General features: G+C 47.8%; 1 protein-coding gene and 1 long non-coding RNA gene across 3 annotated transcripts in view; one reads left to right on the top strand and one right to left on the bottom strand.

The window, feature by feature from the left end:
* The window catches only part of CDHR3 (cadherin related family member 3), a 69,630-nt gene that overhangs the window by 36,167 nt on the left and 20,545 nt on the right, over positions 1 to 12,918 (top strand). The window contains exons 5-8 of the mRNA XM_043463027.1: positions 1,460 to 1,554; positions 2,302 to 2,406; positions 7,627 to 7,775; positions 8,528 to 8,717. Of these exons, the coding sequence (XP_043318962.1) occupies positions 1,460 to 1,554; positions 2,302 to 2,406; positions 7,627 to 7,775; positions 8,528 to 8,717 (539 nt within the window). The remainder of the gene's footprint in view (positions 1 to 1,459; positions 1,555 to 2,301; positions 2,407 to 7,626; positions 7,776 to 8,527; positions 8,718 to 12,918) is intronic.
* Positions 1 to 12,918, bottom strand: part of LOC122438303 — a 76,571-nt gene that overhangs the window by 12,929 nt on the left and 50,724 nt on the right. The gene's annotated exons all lie outside the window — the stretch shown is intronic.

The raw sequence follows: 12,918 nt of genomic DNA on the forward strand, positions 1-12,918 counted from the left end.
GCTAGCGTTTCCTTTGATTCTAGACTTCAGGGGCTGGGACTCTGGTCGCAAAACCTCCACTTCTGATCTGATCAGGGATCATCTCTCATCCTAGTCGCAAATAATGACACCTTCTACTCTTAAAGCCCTTTGGAATAAATGGCGATAAATATGCAAGCCTCACATGTTGCTGCAGCCCTCTTCATTATACAGTGTGCTTTTGATTTAATCCTCACCATAACATGTGTTGGTGGTCCCATCCCTAAATTACAGGCAAGGAATGGAATTGTCCCAGGTCCTGAGGTGAGATCCAGAACTTGGACTCAGCCCTTCTGATCCAGGGCCTTCTCCCGCTTCTTGATTCCATCATGGGAGCAAGGAAGGGACTCCATGATCCTGATGAGCACCCATGGATGGATGGGGTGGGCCTCCTACGGGCTGGCTCTTAGTAGGACAAACAAATAAGCTTGTGTCCCTATCAGAGCAAGTGGTGCTGGGCAGGGGGCCCTCAAGAGAGCTGGGCTGAGCACTGGGAACCAAGGAGGACAGGCTCTCAACTCCCTAACTTGTACAAAGACTTGACCAGTTGCCACAGCCCTGCGATCGAATGTTAAAGAGTCCAAGCTAGCTTCCAACTTGGACACCAGTACCTGCTAAGGTTATTTTCTCTCCCACTTGGTTCTTCTCTTTTCCCTGCCATCATTTCAATGAACAACGCTTGTGAACATTTTCGTACCACATCATGTCCCAAGTTCTTTTAAGGGAAGAGACTGAATCATATTTGCTTTGTTATTCTTGTTCAGTTGCTAAGTCATGTCTGACTCTTTGTAACCCCATGGATTGCAGAATGCCAGGCCCCCCTGTCCTCCACTATCTCCCGGAGTCTGCTCAAATTCAGGTCCATTGACTAGGTGATGCTATCTAACCATCTCATTCTCTGCTGTCCCCTCTTCTCCTTTTGCCTGCAATCTTTCCCAGCATCAAGGTTTTTTCCAATGAATCAGCTCTTCACATCAGGTAGCCAAAGTATTGGAGCTTCAGCATCAGTCCTTCCAATGAATATTAGGGTTGATTTCCTTTAGGATTGTTCTATTTCCTAATACATGGGAGCTGTGTTGAAATAGTGTTGGTTAAAGCCAAGACATTGAATCAAAGCTAGAAGTGAGAATATGGTGGTGAGGACAAGGATGCTGGACTCAGAAGCAGGGGGCTGTTTATGTGCATTTTCTGTAATTGAAGTAGGATCCAGTAACCAGCTTCTCAGGGCACTGCCGATCAGGGTCAAAGGCTCAGACCAACTGACCCAGAGTTTTCTTGAATCACGAACCATTAAGCCAGAGAACTGCCCATTTGGACCTTCATCCTGTTGCATCAAAAAGGTTCCACGGGCCATGAATATAAAATGGGAAGTGAACAACCTCACTTCCTGGGGAAAGCTGCATAGGTGTGCTTAGTTATACTTTTTCCCTTGTTTTTTTAGTATCTCCTGATTTCCCCTTCAAAGAATTTCAGAATGTCTGCTAATGGGACCCTCTTCTCCACAACAGAATTTGACTTTGAAGCAGGACACAGCAGGTAGCCTTTGCCAATGACCTTACTTGAAGTACCTTTTATCTGAGGGTCCAAGAGCAGGCCTGGTGCAGCCAGGGAGGCCCTGAGTGTTTTGTGGCCTTGCTGCCAGGTTCAGAGGGTAGTGAGCTCCAAAGAGGGATTGGGATCAAGGCCATTATCCAGAAGGCCTCCTTCCCTGTCCAAAACCCTCCTCTCTGGACCACAGGGATGAAGGTGTGGGAGAGGGCCCCTGGGGCATCTGGAGGACTGCCTTGGATGCCCTTCTGGCTCCAGGGAGACAGCCATTGGAGCTGTCCACGGACATTAGAGCAAAACGGTGGAGGCAAGCAGGCCTCTGAGGAAGGAGGTGAGGAGAGGCCAGGGTTCAAGGATGAAAACACAGAGGTCTTGGGGTCAACCGTGTTTGGCTCTGGGCTCTGCACCAGGTGTGAAAAGCAGGTCTAGTTACTTAATCTGCAGCAGCCTTGGCTTCCTTACGTAGGTGTACTAGGCACTTTGCTGGGATGTCGTGGGGAAGGATGAGGACAGAGTATGCAACGTGGCGACCGTGAGATGGCGGCCATGGATAATAACTAAAGGATGAGAAATGGAAGGGTCTTAGAGATGAGGAAAGAAGATCTAACTCTGCAGGGGCATATGGAGAAGGGGTGGCCAGAAAGGGGAAAGACACTTTCCCCACTCCCTCTACCTCATTTGTGGAGGTGTCAGCAAAGCTTGACTCCCTCCCTGACTTGGGCTATTTCCTGACAGTTATCATCTCATCGTGGAAGTGAGAGATAGTCAAGGACTTGGAGCATCCACGGAGCTGCACGTGAATATCGTGAACATCAATGATGAGATCCCACGCTTCACCAGGTAGGCCTCGGGGCATGGGGAGTGGTCTCAAGTGGCTGAGTCTCTTCAGACTCATTCCATCCCAGGGGGAGGGCTGCCCCTCGCTCCGCTGGGAGGAGAGGTAAGAGGCTCCTGACCATCAGGGTACTTTACCTGGGCCTCTGGACTTCCGCCTTCCATCTCAGCTCCCCCTGCCTCCACAGACACATGCACCATGGGATTCTGGGTATGCTGGGGAGGAGGTGGGGGCCACACACCTTGGCCTTGTGCAAGGCCTGCCAATGGGCACGTGTAGAAGGTAAATATGAGGTACTCATAGGATAAAGCACTCACCGTTAGTAACAGCACAATCCTAGAGAATGTCATCAGTCCACTTTCCCTCCTCTTGGAATATCATTGTCTCTGACTGAGGGAAGGGCTGTTTTGATGATGCCTAAGGGATCTGCTCCCTGCTGGGTGCTCTGAGTTTCTTCCTGCTGTGATGGGTCCAGGACCTGTGTCTGGCAGCTCCTCCATCCAGTTGACATGAGGAATGAATCTGGTGGAGACACCCTGTGGGAGTGTGCCCGGCAGTAGTGTAGGCACAAAAGGGAGACCAGAGCCTGTCACCCATAGAAGGATTTAGGAGAGGGAGGTGGGATTCTGAGCTAGCATATGACTCTGCAAACAGCCTGACTTCCTGGTTACGAAATTCTGCCTGCCCCAGTTTCTGAGCCAGGCTCAAAAACCACCATAAGGAAACTGGCAAAATGCCCTGCCTCAGTTCACTGTATTCATGGAATAAATTCAGCTCAGGAGATCCCACCAACAAAAAGTCACTGGGCCCCAGAACTATGTAGAATGCTCGCAAAGTATTCTGAGATTGAGGTATTAAAGCCACTCACAGGCTGATTGAGTGCCTTTTGGCAAAACACACCACAGTTGTGAAACTTCTGGATATTATCACAGTCTATAGCCCAGATGCTGGGTGTCAATGTGAAGGGAACAGCAGCAGAGATACTCCCATGAAATACTTCCCATCCATGCCTGTTGCCAGGTTAAGCTCAGAAGGATGACTCAGTACATTCCTGCTGACAGGCTCCTGCAGGAGCGCAGTACGGGCAGCTTATAAATAGTTGTGACATCCCAGCCTGGATTCGGACTCAAGTGTTGGCCAACATGGCAAGGCGGATTCATCAGTGATCCCCAGAGGAAGGTGATGTTGATGGGGGCTGGAGCTGACACGTTCTGTGATTCCCTCCCCAGTCTGTGAGGTAGGAAAGCAGACTATCAAGTTCACCCATGGGGCAGAACTTGTAGGCCATCTGATTTAAACTATATCTTTCGAAATAAAGCAGTTCACCTCTGCAGAAAGAGAACATGACCTTGGCTATTTGTTGAGGCCCAGAGATGGCTCTGGCGCTCTAGCTCTCACTTTCAGTTTGAGAGATGAACCTGTAGGGCTCCATCCCAGACAGGAAACATGAACTATGTGACTGTCTAAACACTTTTTTGAAAAAATAGGCGACTTTCTTTCAGAGTATTCCCCTGGATGTTGGTAGGGATGGGTCTGCAAGAGCTTGTGATCTAGAAGGACTGGGGGGAGGGTGACTGCTATCTCCTCCTTCAACAGGTTTGCTCAGTTTCAAACTAGATACTGACTTTGGGGGTTTCCTGGTTTCCTGGTTCCCTTGAACCATGATACTTCTTTTCCCCCAAATCAGTGCTAGGACTAAACATTTGCTGTTGTTCAGTTGCTCAGTCATGTCTGACTCTTTGCGACTCCATGGACTGTAGCACACCAGGCTTCCCTGTCCTTCACTGTCACCCTGAGTTTGCTCAAACTCATGTCCATTCAGTTGATGATGCCATCCAATCGTCTCGTCCTTTGCAGCCCCCTTCTCCTCCTACCCTCAATCTTTCCCAGCATCAGGGTCTTTTCCAATGAGTCAGCTCTTCACCTTAGGTGGTCAAAGTGTTGGAGCTTCAGCTTCAGCAGCAGTCCTTCCAATGAATGTTCAGGGCTGATTTCCTTTAGGATGGACTGGTTTGACTGCTGTCCAAGGGATTTCAAGAGTCTTCTTCAGCACCACAGTTCAAAGGCATCAATTCTCTGGTGCTGAGCCTTCTTTATGGTCCAACTCTCATATCCATTCATGACTACTGGAAACTTGGGACTAAACATAAGTTATTTAGTTCAGTATTAACACAATTAATTCCTCAAATGGACTTGAGTAGACTGAGGTTGAGTATGAAGTAGAAATGCAAAATGTGGAAGCAACTCTCCTCTCTTGACTATCTGTTAAGGTTCTGCAATGAACACAATCAATGCAAGTACTACTTCTGTTGTTGAAAATGTCTTACCATTGTATTCCTGGATGGTGACAAATGTCTCAGTGTTTCCTGGACTCGTGACATGCACTCCAGGATGCTGCCATTATGAAAGCTGGGCAGCTGAGAATGAGTACCTGACTTACATTCACCATCTACATCGCAGGCAGAGTGCTCTATATTTTTGCAGAGATCCTTGTTTTCGAGTCAGGCTGGGTGGTCTTTCTCTTTTTTGCCCACCCCTTTGCACAGTTCTTTTCAACCTGGTGCCAGATAGTGTAGACACAGTTCAGAGGCTTAACAGACACCATCTCAGGTCATCCTGGATTCACAGCCTTTCCCCTGAGTGTGGCCATGGGCCCAGGCTCTGGTGAGCCAGCATCATGGAGAGAAGAGTATGGGGAGTGGTAATATCAGAGCTTCCCCTGTTGGGGAACTGCCAGGGTCCTGGTTTTAGCGCATTTGAACAGATCTCTACTGTGGTCTCAGGGTGACACTTATAAGTAAAGTGATATTTTATACACACTTGGGCCTTGGATCCTCAAGCCAAATAAACCACAGATTTTATCTTCTGCCAGGCTCAATATCAAGCCAGCCAAGGAAAGGATGTTATATCTGGGTAATTGATTCTTCACCAACAGCCTGATCAGTCCTCCTCATGGGACCTGAGTTCCTGGAGCACCCAGCATGGCCTAGATAAGCCCACAGAACAGGGTCTTAAGCAGCTGCACTCCTGACATGTCAAGAAGGATTCTTTCTGTGGTGGGGCTGTCCTGGGCATCACAGGTTGTTTAGCAGCGTCCCTAGTCTCTACTCACTACATGCCAATAGCAGCCTGCTCCTCTAGGTGTGACCAACAACAGAATCACCTGCGACTGAGAACCACTGTCTTAGGGAAAAAAAAGGAGGTTGGGAGGAAGGGGATTTCTCTCCCAAGGTGTCCTCTGTCTGTTCTATGAGAGGCAGAGGGAACCTCTAGCTTTTACCTCTAGTGATCCCTTACAATGCGTCTGTTCTAAGTCGCTTCTGTTGTGTCCAACTCTTTGCAACACTATGGACTGTAGCCTGCCAGGCTCCTCTTTCCATGGGATTCTCCAGCAAGAATGCTGGAGTGGGTTGCCATGCCCTCCTCCAGGGGATCTTCCTGACCCAGGGATTGAACCCATGACCCTTATGTCTCCTGCACTGGCAGGCAGGTTCTTTACCCCTAGCACCACCTGGGAAGCCCAATTCCTTACACAGGTGGTCTTTCTCAAACTTTAAAGTGCATACACATTCCCTGGGCATCTTTGAAAATGTGGATACTAATTCAGTGGTCTGGAGGGGCTGGAGGTCTGTTTACAGACGCTGCATCCTCAGGAAGCTGGTTAGAAAGGAAGGGACCACATTTGGGGTAGCAAGGGTGAGGCTGTGAAGGTAGCATGGTTGTCTTAGCGACCTCTTTGTTGGAAGTTAACAGAACCCCCTTAATGTAGCATCCCCCCAAAAAAAATCCAACATGTTAGAAACAGGGGCTCTCACACAGTAGAATAAGGACTTAGTGCAGCCTGAGAAGCCAGAGCCAAATCCCTCTCCCCTCTGTCTCTGCTGTTGGTTCCTGCCACCCCTGCTTCCATGGCCACACCAACTTTGTCCATCCCTGGACCCCAGTGGGTGGCACAGTTTCCCGGAGAACGAGCTGTGTCCAGCCAATAAATGGATGAATGGTAGCTTCTGTGGGACCACCAGTGGTGAGAGGTCCAGAGCCCTGGGGTGGCCTCTTGGCCTGAACAAGATTACTGTCCCCCAACAGTGGAGTGAGGCTTCAGGGGGTCACCCCACAAGTGAGGGCAGGCCCAGGATCCGGGGAGAAGCCTGGCCGGGGAGGGCCTGCCTCTGACTCCCCCAGAAGTCCCTTCCCTTTTCTCCTCCCTCTGGCCCTGCAGATGATGGCACGAAACCACAGAGGCATTCTGAGCTCATGAAATGAATTCAATCCTTTAGATACGGGCTATAGTATTCCCCTCTTAAAGAAGCTCCCGCGTGGGAAAACCCAAATTTAGGAGACCGGGAAATTAGAGATGACTATTTGCCCCACAGAAATGATTTTCCCTCCACAAAAGGACTTTCTGCAGAGTTATTTTAAACAATAAGCCTCCCTTGGTACATGCAAAATTACTCAATTACCAAGTCGTGCAGTTAAAACTTCAAACCTATCTGTCTTGTTGCAAGGCAATGGAAGTCTGAGGAAGGTGGGTAAGTTGGTAATTTTGGGTTACCTTGTAAGAAGTCATCCTTGGAGGGCAGTGTGCTGACCTTGGCTTCTGGCGAGGGGCTCATTTCTCCCTTCAGAGAACTGACCTCATGGTTAACACAACTTGGACAAGCATACATGTTCTGCGCATGAATTCTGCCTCCTCAGCGTAAAAAAAAAAAAAAAAAAAAAGAACTAAAAACTGAGCAGAGGCACTAGAACAGAGAATGTTCACAATTTATTGTGAACCTCTAGCAGCAGCTATGGGATGGGTGTCAGGAAACCATAGCTCTTCATATTGTGTCCAGAGGGATTTTCAAAAGAATTTAGAGGACTTCTGCACACATATTGGGAGAAGAGAAGACAGCTGGACAGGCCAACGATTCTTATTTTAAAAGACGTGAATGCTGAGACTGATCTGAAATGGCATCAGGCCTGCGTGGAGGCAGGGACTGAAGCCGATATAAATTGTTGCCGTCACAGCGTGATGACTTCTTTGCATCCACAGGGACATGATCTTTGGAAACACAAAAGGCAGTCACCCCTCTTTTCAGCTGCTGAGTTCTCCCTCCCAAACAACGTTGATGCAATTCCAACAGCTCAGCGCTATATTTAGCTTGAACCAAAATACCCACCTCCCAGACTCCACCCTCCTGTGCCCCTGAAAATTAGCTGTGTCTGCTGAAATTCTGTTCCAGCCTGACACACACGTACACGATTCCCGAGGAGCTGAGTCCAGGAATCATCGTGGCCCATATCACAGCGGAGGACCCTGATGATAAAGGTTTTACCCACTTCCTTCTCTACAGCATCACTACTGTCAACAGCTATTTCATGATCAATCAATGTAAGTCAAACACATACATCCTTGTGCATTCTTTAATTCAGCCATTTGGCTTGTTTTACAAATATTTTCTCTTTTGGTCTGGGGCATGCCTTTATATTTATAGACTATTGTAAGTTACTGGAGTAATAAGTATATTTTTTTTGGCTGCACCTCATGGCTTGCTGGATCTTAGTTCCCTGACCAGGGATTGAACCCAGGTCCTCAGCAGTGAAAGCACAGAGCCCTAACAACTGGGCCAGCAAGGAATTTCCTATAACAGGTGTACTAAGAGCAGCTGGCCTAGGGGTTGGGGTCACTGAACGGGGTCCTGTGTGACAGCTGAATCACTACTTCCCCTTTGAGGCAGGTGGGTGTCTAGGGGCAAATGAGTTCACTATCGTGAGGGTACCCTGAAGCCTCCTAAACAGAGAACCCAGACCAGCACTGTCCAAAAGAAACAGAATAGAAGTCAAATTTGTAATTTTAAAGTCTCTAGGGGCCACAAAAAATAGAAACAGGTGAAATTCATTTTAATAAGGCATTTTATTTAACCCTGAAGTCTCCTAAACAGAGAACCCAGACCAATCAATGTCCAAGACAGGAACTTACATGAGTGTTTTTTGTTTTTGTTTTTTGTATGTGTATAGAGGATATTCTCTTTGTAAGCCAGTCCTCATATCAGAACGTTCTTTTCCAATTTACTCCAAGTCTTCATCTGTCTCTGACTCTTCATTTCTCTCCAGAGAGCCATGTTCTGACCTTTGCTTTCTCAGTGACTGGGACCATCCAAGTGGCGCGCAGGATAGACCGAGATGCAGGTGAATTAAGACAAAATCCCATCATATCTCTGGAGGTTCTGGTGAAGGATAGACCCTCCGGGGGTCAAGAGAATCGCAAGCAGATAACCTTCATTGTGGAAGACATTAATGACAACCCCTCGACATGCACCAAGTTCACCTTCAGGTATTTGCCTTCTGAGACATGTACAGACACGTCACCCCTTTTAGGGGCCCTTGGCTCCTCTGCTGTAGTCTGGCGGGGACTGAAGGATCATGGGCACTGGAGACATGCTCAATAAAATAAGTTGATTTGAACTGTCTCTTTTGGTAAGAGATTTTCCTTCCTCATCATTTTTTTTCCTTCTTCCATTTTCTTTCTTCTTTGTATCTCCCTTCTCCATTTCCTTACTCTGTTAAAAAATATTTTTAATTTGCTTTCCTCTACAACATGTTCATCTTTGTTGGTGACAGGTCCACAGGACTTGTCAGACCCTCTCTGGACTGTGCCTTTTCTTTATTTATTCGGACTCATGGCAAGACCGTACTGTGGGTTAGCGGTTATAATAGATAATTCAGACTTAGGACCAGTAGCTAGGAGCTCCCAGAGAAGCACGCCATCGGTAATATGAATAAATCAAACCAAGTATTTACTTAAAACAAAGCATCTAATTCGCTTTACACAACTTAATTGCCTGTAAACAAAAGGCAGCAGAGAAGAGGGGAAAGGCAGATACAAGTGGGATACAAGTTCTTTTGGATATTTTGACCTGTTTTTTGTCTCACAATCTACTCACCATTATTTTAAAATAAAGTCCCTTGTGATTTTGGGTTAATATGTCTTTTGGAAAACAGTACCGTCTTTCTGGGCAACAGAGGATGAGATGGTTAGATAGCACCACCGACTCAATGGACATGAACTTGGGCAAACTCCAAGAGATAGTGAGGGGCAGGGAGGCCTGGCGTTCTGTAGTCCATGGGGTTGCAAAGAGTCAGACACGATTGAGCAACTGAACAACAACAACAACTGTCTTTCCACTATTTTGTCTAAATACCACAAGATGAGTAGCTCCCCAGATTAGCTTCATCTCTGCTTTCTTAATAGAAAGTCTCCCATTTCTTGGGAGTCTGAAGGTGGTCCCTCCTGGAGTTGGGAGGGCCGTGACCCTTGCTGAGGGAGTGTCCTGTGTCTGGAGCAAGGCTGAACACCAAAGATGGTCTCCCTTTCAGATGTCCCCATTGAGAGAATCTCACTCTGACTTTATGTATGACTGGTTTTGAGGTTCATGTTTAAGCTCTAGGTGACTTTGGACACAGTCCCAATACTTAGTGTGGTTGTGCAAAGGACAAAGGACCCTGGACAAAGACTGTCTCGGGTAAGCAATAGAAATACAAACTCCTGTATTATGCTTCTCAATGTTCCCCTATTTTCCTCATTGGTATGCCCAGCATAATGCTAAGAATCAAGTGGCTTTGAGTCTGATATCAAAACAGTTAAACCCTGTTCTGGACTCTATTTGCCTCTTCAAATCCAGCCTTCCCCACCCCACTCTGTTTACCAGGTGGCTGACTTCCATGGATATCAACTGCTCCCTTGCCTTGCAGCTTCCAGTTGGCTCATGGGAAGCCCTGGAATGAGGGGGGAGATAGAAGTCAGGGTATTTATCCTCCAGATTCCTCCCGTTGGTTAGCTCAGTGAGCCCCTTCACCTCCTGAAGGCCTCCGATCCTATAAGGCAGCCCCCTGCACACAGCACTTTCTGTCCCTGGTTCTGGTTTTAGGAACTACTCCCTCTGGCTGCTCCCGGCCTAGGAGTGGAAAGGGAGGTCCATTCTTCCTAGCCTGAGATACCGCACCATCCTTTGAGGTTTTCATGTACCCTGTGTACACACTGTAACAGTTCCTTTACTAAACCTCCCAGAATTATCCTAATTTGCCATCTGCTTCTTGCTGAGGTTCCTATCAAATCAATAATAGCCTTGAACATGTGACAAGTTCCTATCCCAACCCCAACAGCAGAATCTGTTTGATGGGTGGGAACAGTTGTCTTGGATAGTTAGGACTGGACTTCCACACCATTTTCTACATAAATCAAACCCACCTCTGTTAAGAGAAGTATGGTCCCTGGAATGCAGTAGAGATGATCCATAAACTTTACACTCTCACTTTCTTTGTGAATCTAAATCTATGCTAGGGATACTGGGTAGCTCCAGTGCATCTTGGGAAATTCTCTTCCTCATGCCCTGCTCTTCTAGACCCTCCTGCTTTCTCCTTTGTTCTCCTGACCTGAGAGGTGGGGGAAGATGGTTGAAGAGTAAGAACTCTGGTTATCAATGACTGGAGAGGCTGTGCTATCTCCAATCTTCCTGGTTAATTTTCTCCCCTCAATGCATTTCTGATAATTGTGTCCTGTGGCTTCCTGCAGTACAGAGTCCCCTGATGTGTGAGATGGCAGTTTGCAGACTCCTTTCCGTATTAGCTGGTAAAATCACATTTTGAATATCCTAGACTGTCCAGACAAGCCCATGCAGAGTCTTCCTCTTGATAATCTTCTCTTCAAATGAGCCTTGAAGGTCAACACCAGCTAGGAACTGAGCTAACTGTATTTTTTACTAAAGGTAACTCCAAACAAGGTTCCAGGAGGGCGCTTGGCTTTTCCAGCGGGCATAACCTGCAGTCTCTCCTCGAAAGCCAGAGCATGAGGAGGGCCAACAAAAGGGCTCCTTCTTCTGCCATCCTGGAAGTTGAAGTTTTTACTCCCAAAGCTCAACCTCATTTGCACACTTCGGGGACTGGGAAACCCTGGCCTGCATCACCGACCATCCTCCCATGCTTGGCATCTTCTCCATTCCCACCACACCAGAGCGGAAAAACACCATCAGATCAAAACTGAACCAAACGACAGATCCGGTGTTGCCACAGGCTCTGACAGCCTCACCCCTAAATGTACATTCCTTCTTCAGGGATCTTGGTGTGGACCCTGCAGTGGAGTTTGGGAACTCAGGTAGAAGAGGGTGGGAGGGTGCCAATCTGCCCAGTGGATCCAAAGAGGCAGGTGGCTTTGTGCTGTGTTTCTCGCCACCCCCGTGGGTCTGGGCAGCCCAGAGATAGAAACAGCCCCTGCGGCTTTCCCAGGCTGGTGATGAATGAGCCCATGGCCCCGATGGAGGCATCAAAGGTGCCGTGACAGCCCCACTCTGGTTGTAAATTGTCAGGCGCTTGGCTGAAAGCGCTTGGCAAGCTGTTTGTGTGCCGTAGGCGGAGGAGGTCGACGACTCATAAGGCGGCTGGGCCTGTCACCTCTGCGTGGGGAAGGAACCGTGGTCAGATGACTGGGAGTGAGGGCAGCCTGCCTTTGAGGCAGGGAGTGATGAATGAGGGGGAGTGGTGTTCCAAGTCATGAGTTTAGGGGAAAAATACCAAGTGGCAGGGGAGAATGAAAAGAACATGCCAGGTGGCCCTAAGCAACTGAATGTGAAGGCCTTTTTTGGAGGGTGTGAAGTGTCTGGCTTCAGGACCTGAGAGTCTTTGCATGATTGCAACCTCCTGGCTTCTGCAGACTTGTAATCAGAGCTCATATTCCTGAACCCTCTGGGGCCTGGAGAGTCACTGATGGAACCTAAAGTAAAATGTACTGTGACTCTTTACACCGACAATAGAGGATGCTGCCTAGATGTATCAGCTTTCTGGGATAGGTCTTGAAACTACTCTGAACCAGTCATTCTTCATCTGTAAAATGGGTACAAGAATACAAACCTCTTGGTGATGAGAGGATAAGAGACAGAGTTTTTAAAGTTTGGTAGGATCCATAGAGTTGGTATTTAACAGACAGTATCTGTTCTAAGCATCCAGGGCATCATACAATCAAGATAGGAGCAGAGATGCTGGGACTCCTATCTGGATGAGACACAGAGGCGATCTTTGCCCTAAGTGGCATCATGGAAATGTAGTTACACCTGCGAGAAAGACCACTTTCCCCGAAGCAAACCCAGTTATCTTCAGCAGCCCAAGACCATCCATGCCGTCAGACTTGGCTCCATGTTTGCTGAGCCCATTTTAGCTGCCATGAAGAGCTAATGTTGAAGGTAGAAAGCAGTATAATTTGGTTGCAGAGAGAAGTGATAGTACAGAGGATTAGAGAATTTAACACGTGCTGATGCTCTGAGAACAAGATGCCAAGACAGGATTAAAGGCTCAAGGCTTTTATTAGTGGAAATGCCTATGGGAGAAGATGGGGACAGAGCTAGGCTAGGCTGCAAGAGCCATCAGATCATGATGCAAGTCTGACCTGAGTAAAGGAACGAGGGAGGATGCGTGGGTGAGAATGTTCTAGTCAGCTATGCAGTCCATGAACTTGGCTAGGGCAATGGGGAGTCCTGGAGCCAAAG

Source organism: Cervus canadensis, chromosome 3, assembly GCF_019320065.1.
Source record: "Cervus canadensis isolate Bull #8, Minnesota chromosome 3, ASM1932006v1, whole genome shotgun sequence".
NCBI classification, from domain to species: domain Eukaryota; kingdom Metazoa; phylum Chordata; class Mammalia; order Artiodactyla; family Cervidae; genus Cervus; species Cervus canadensis.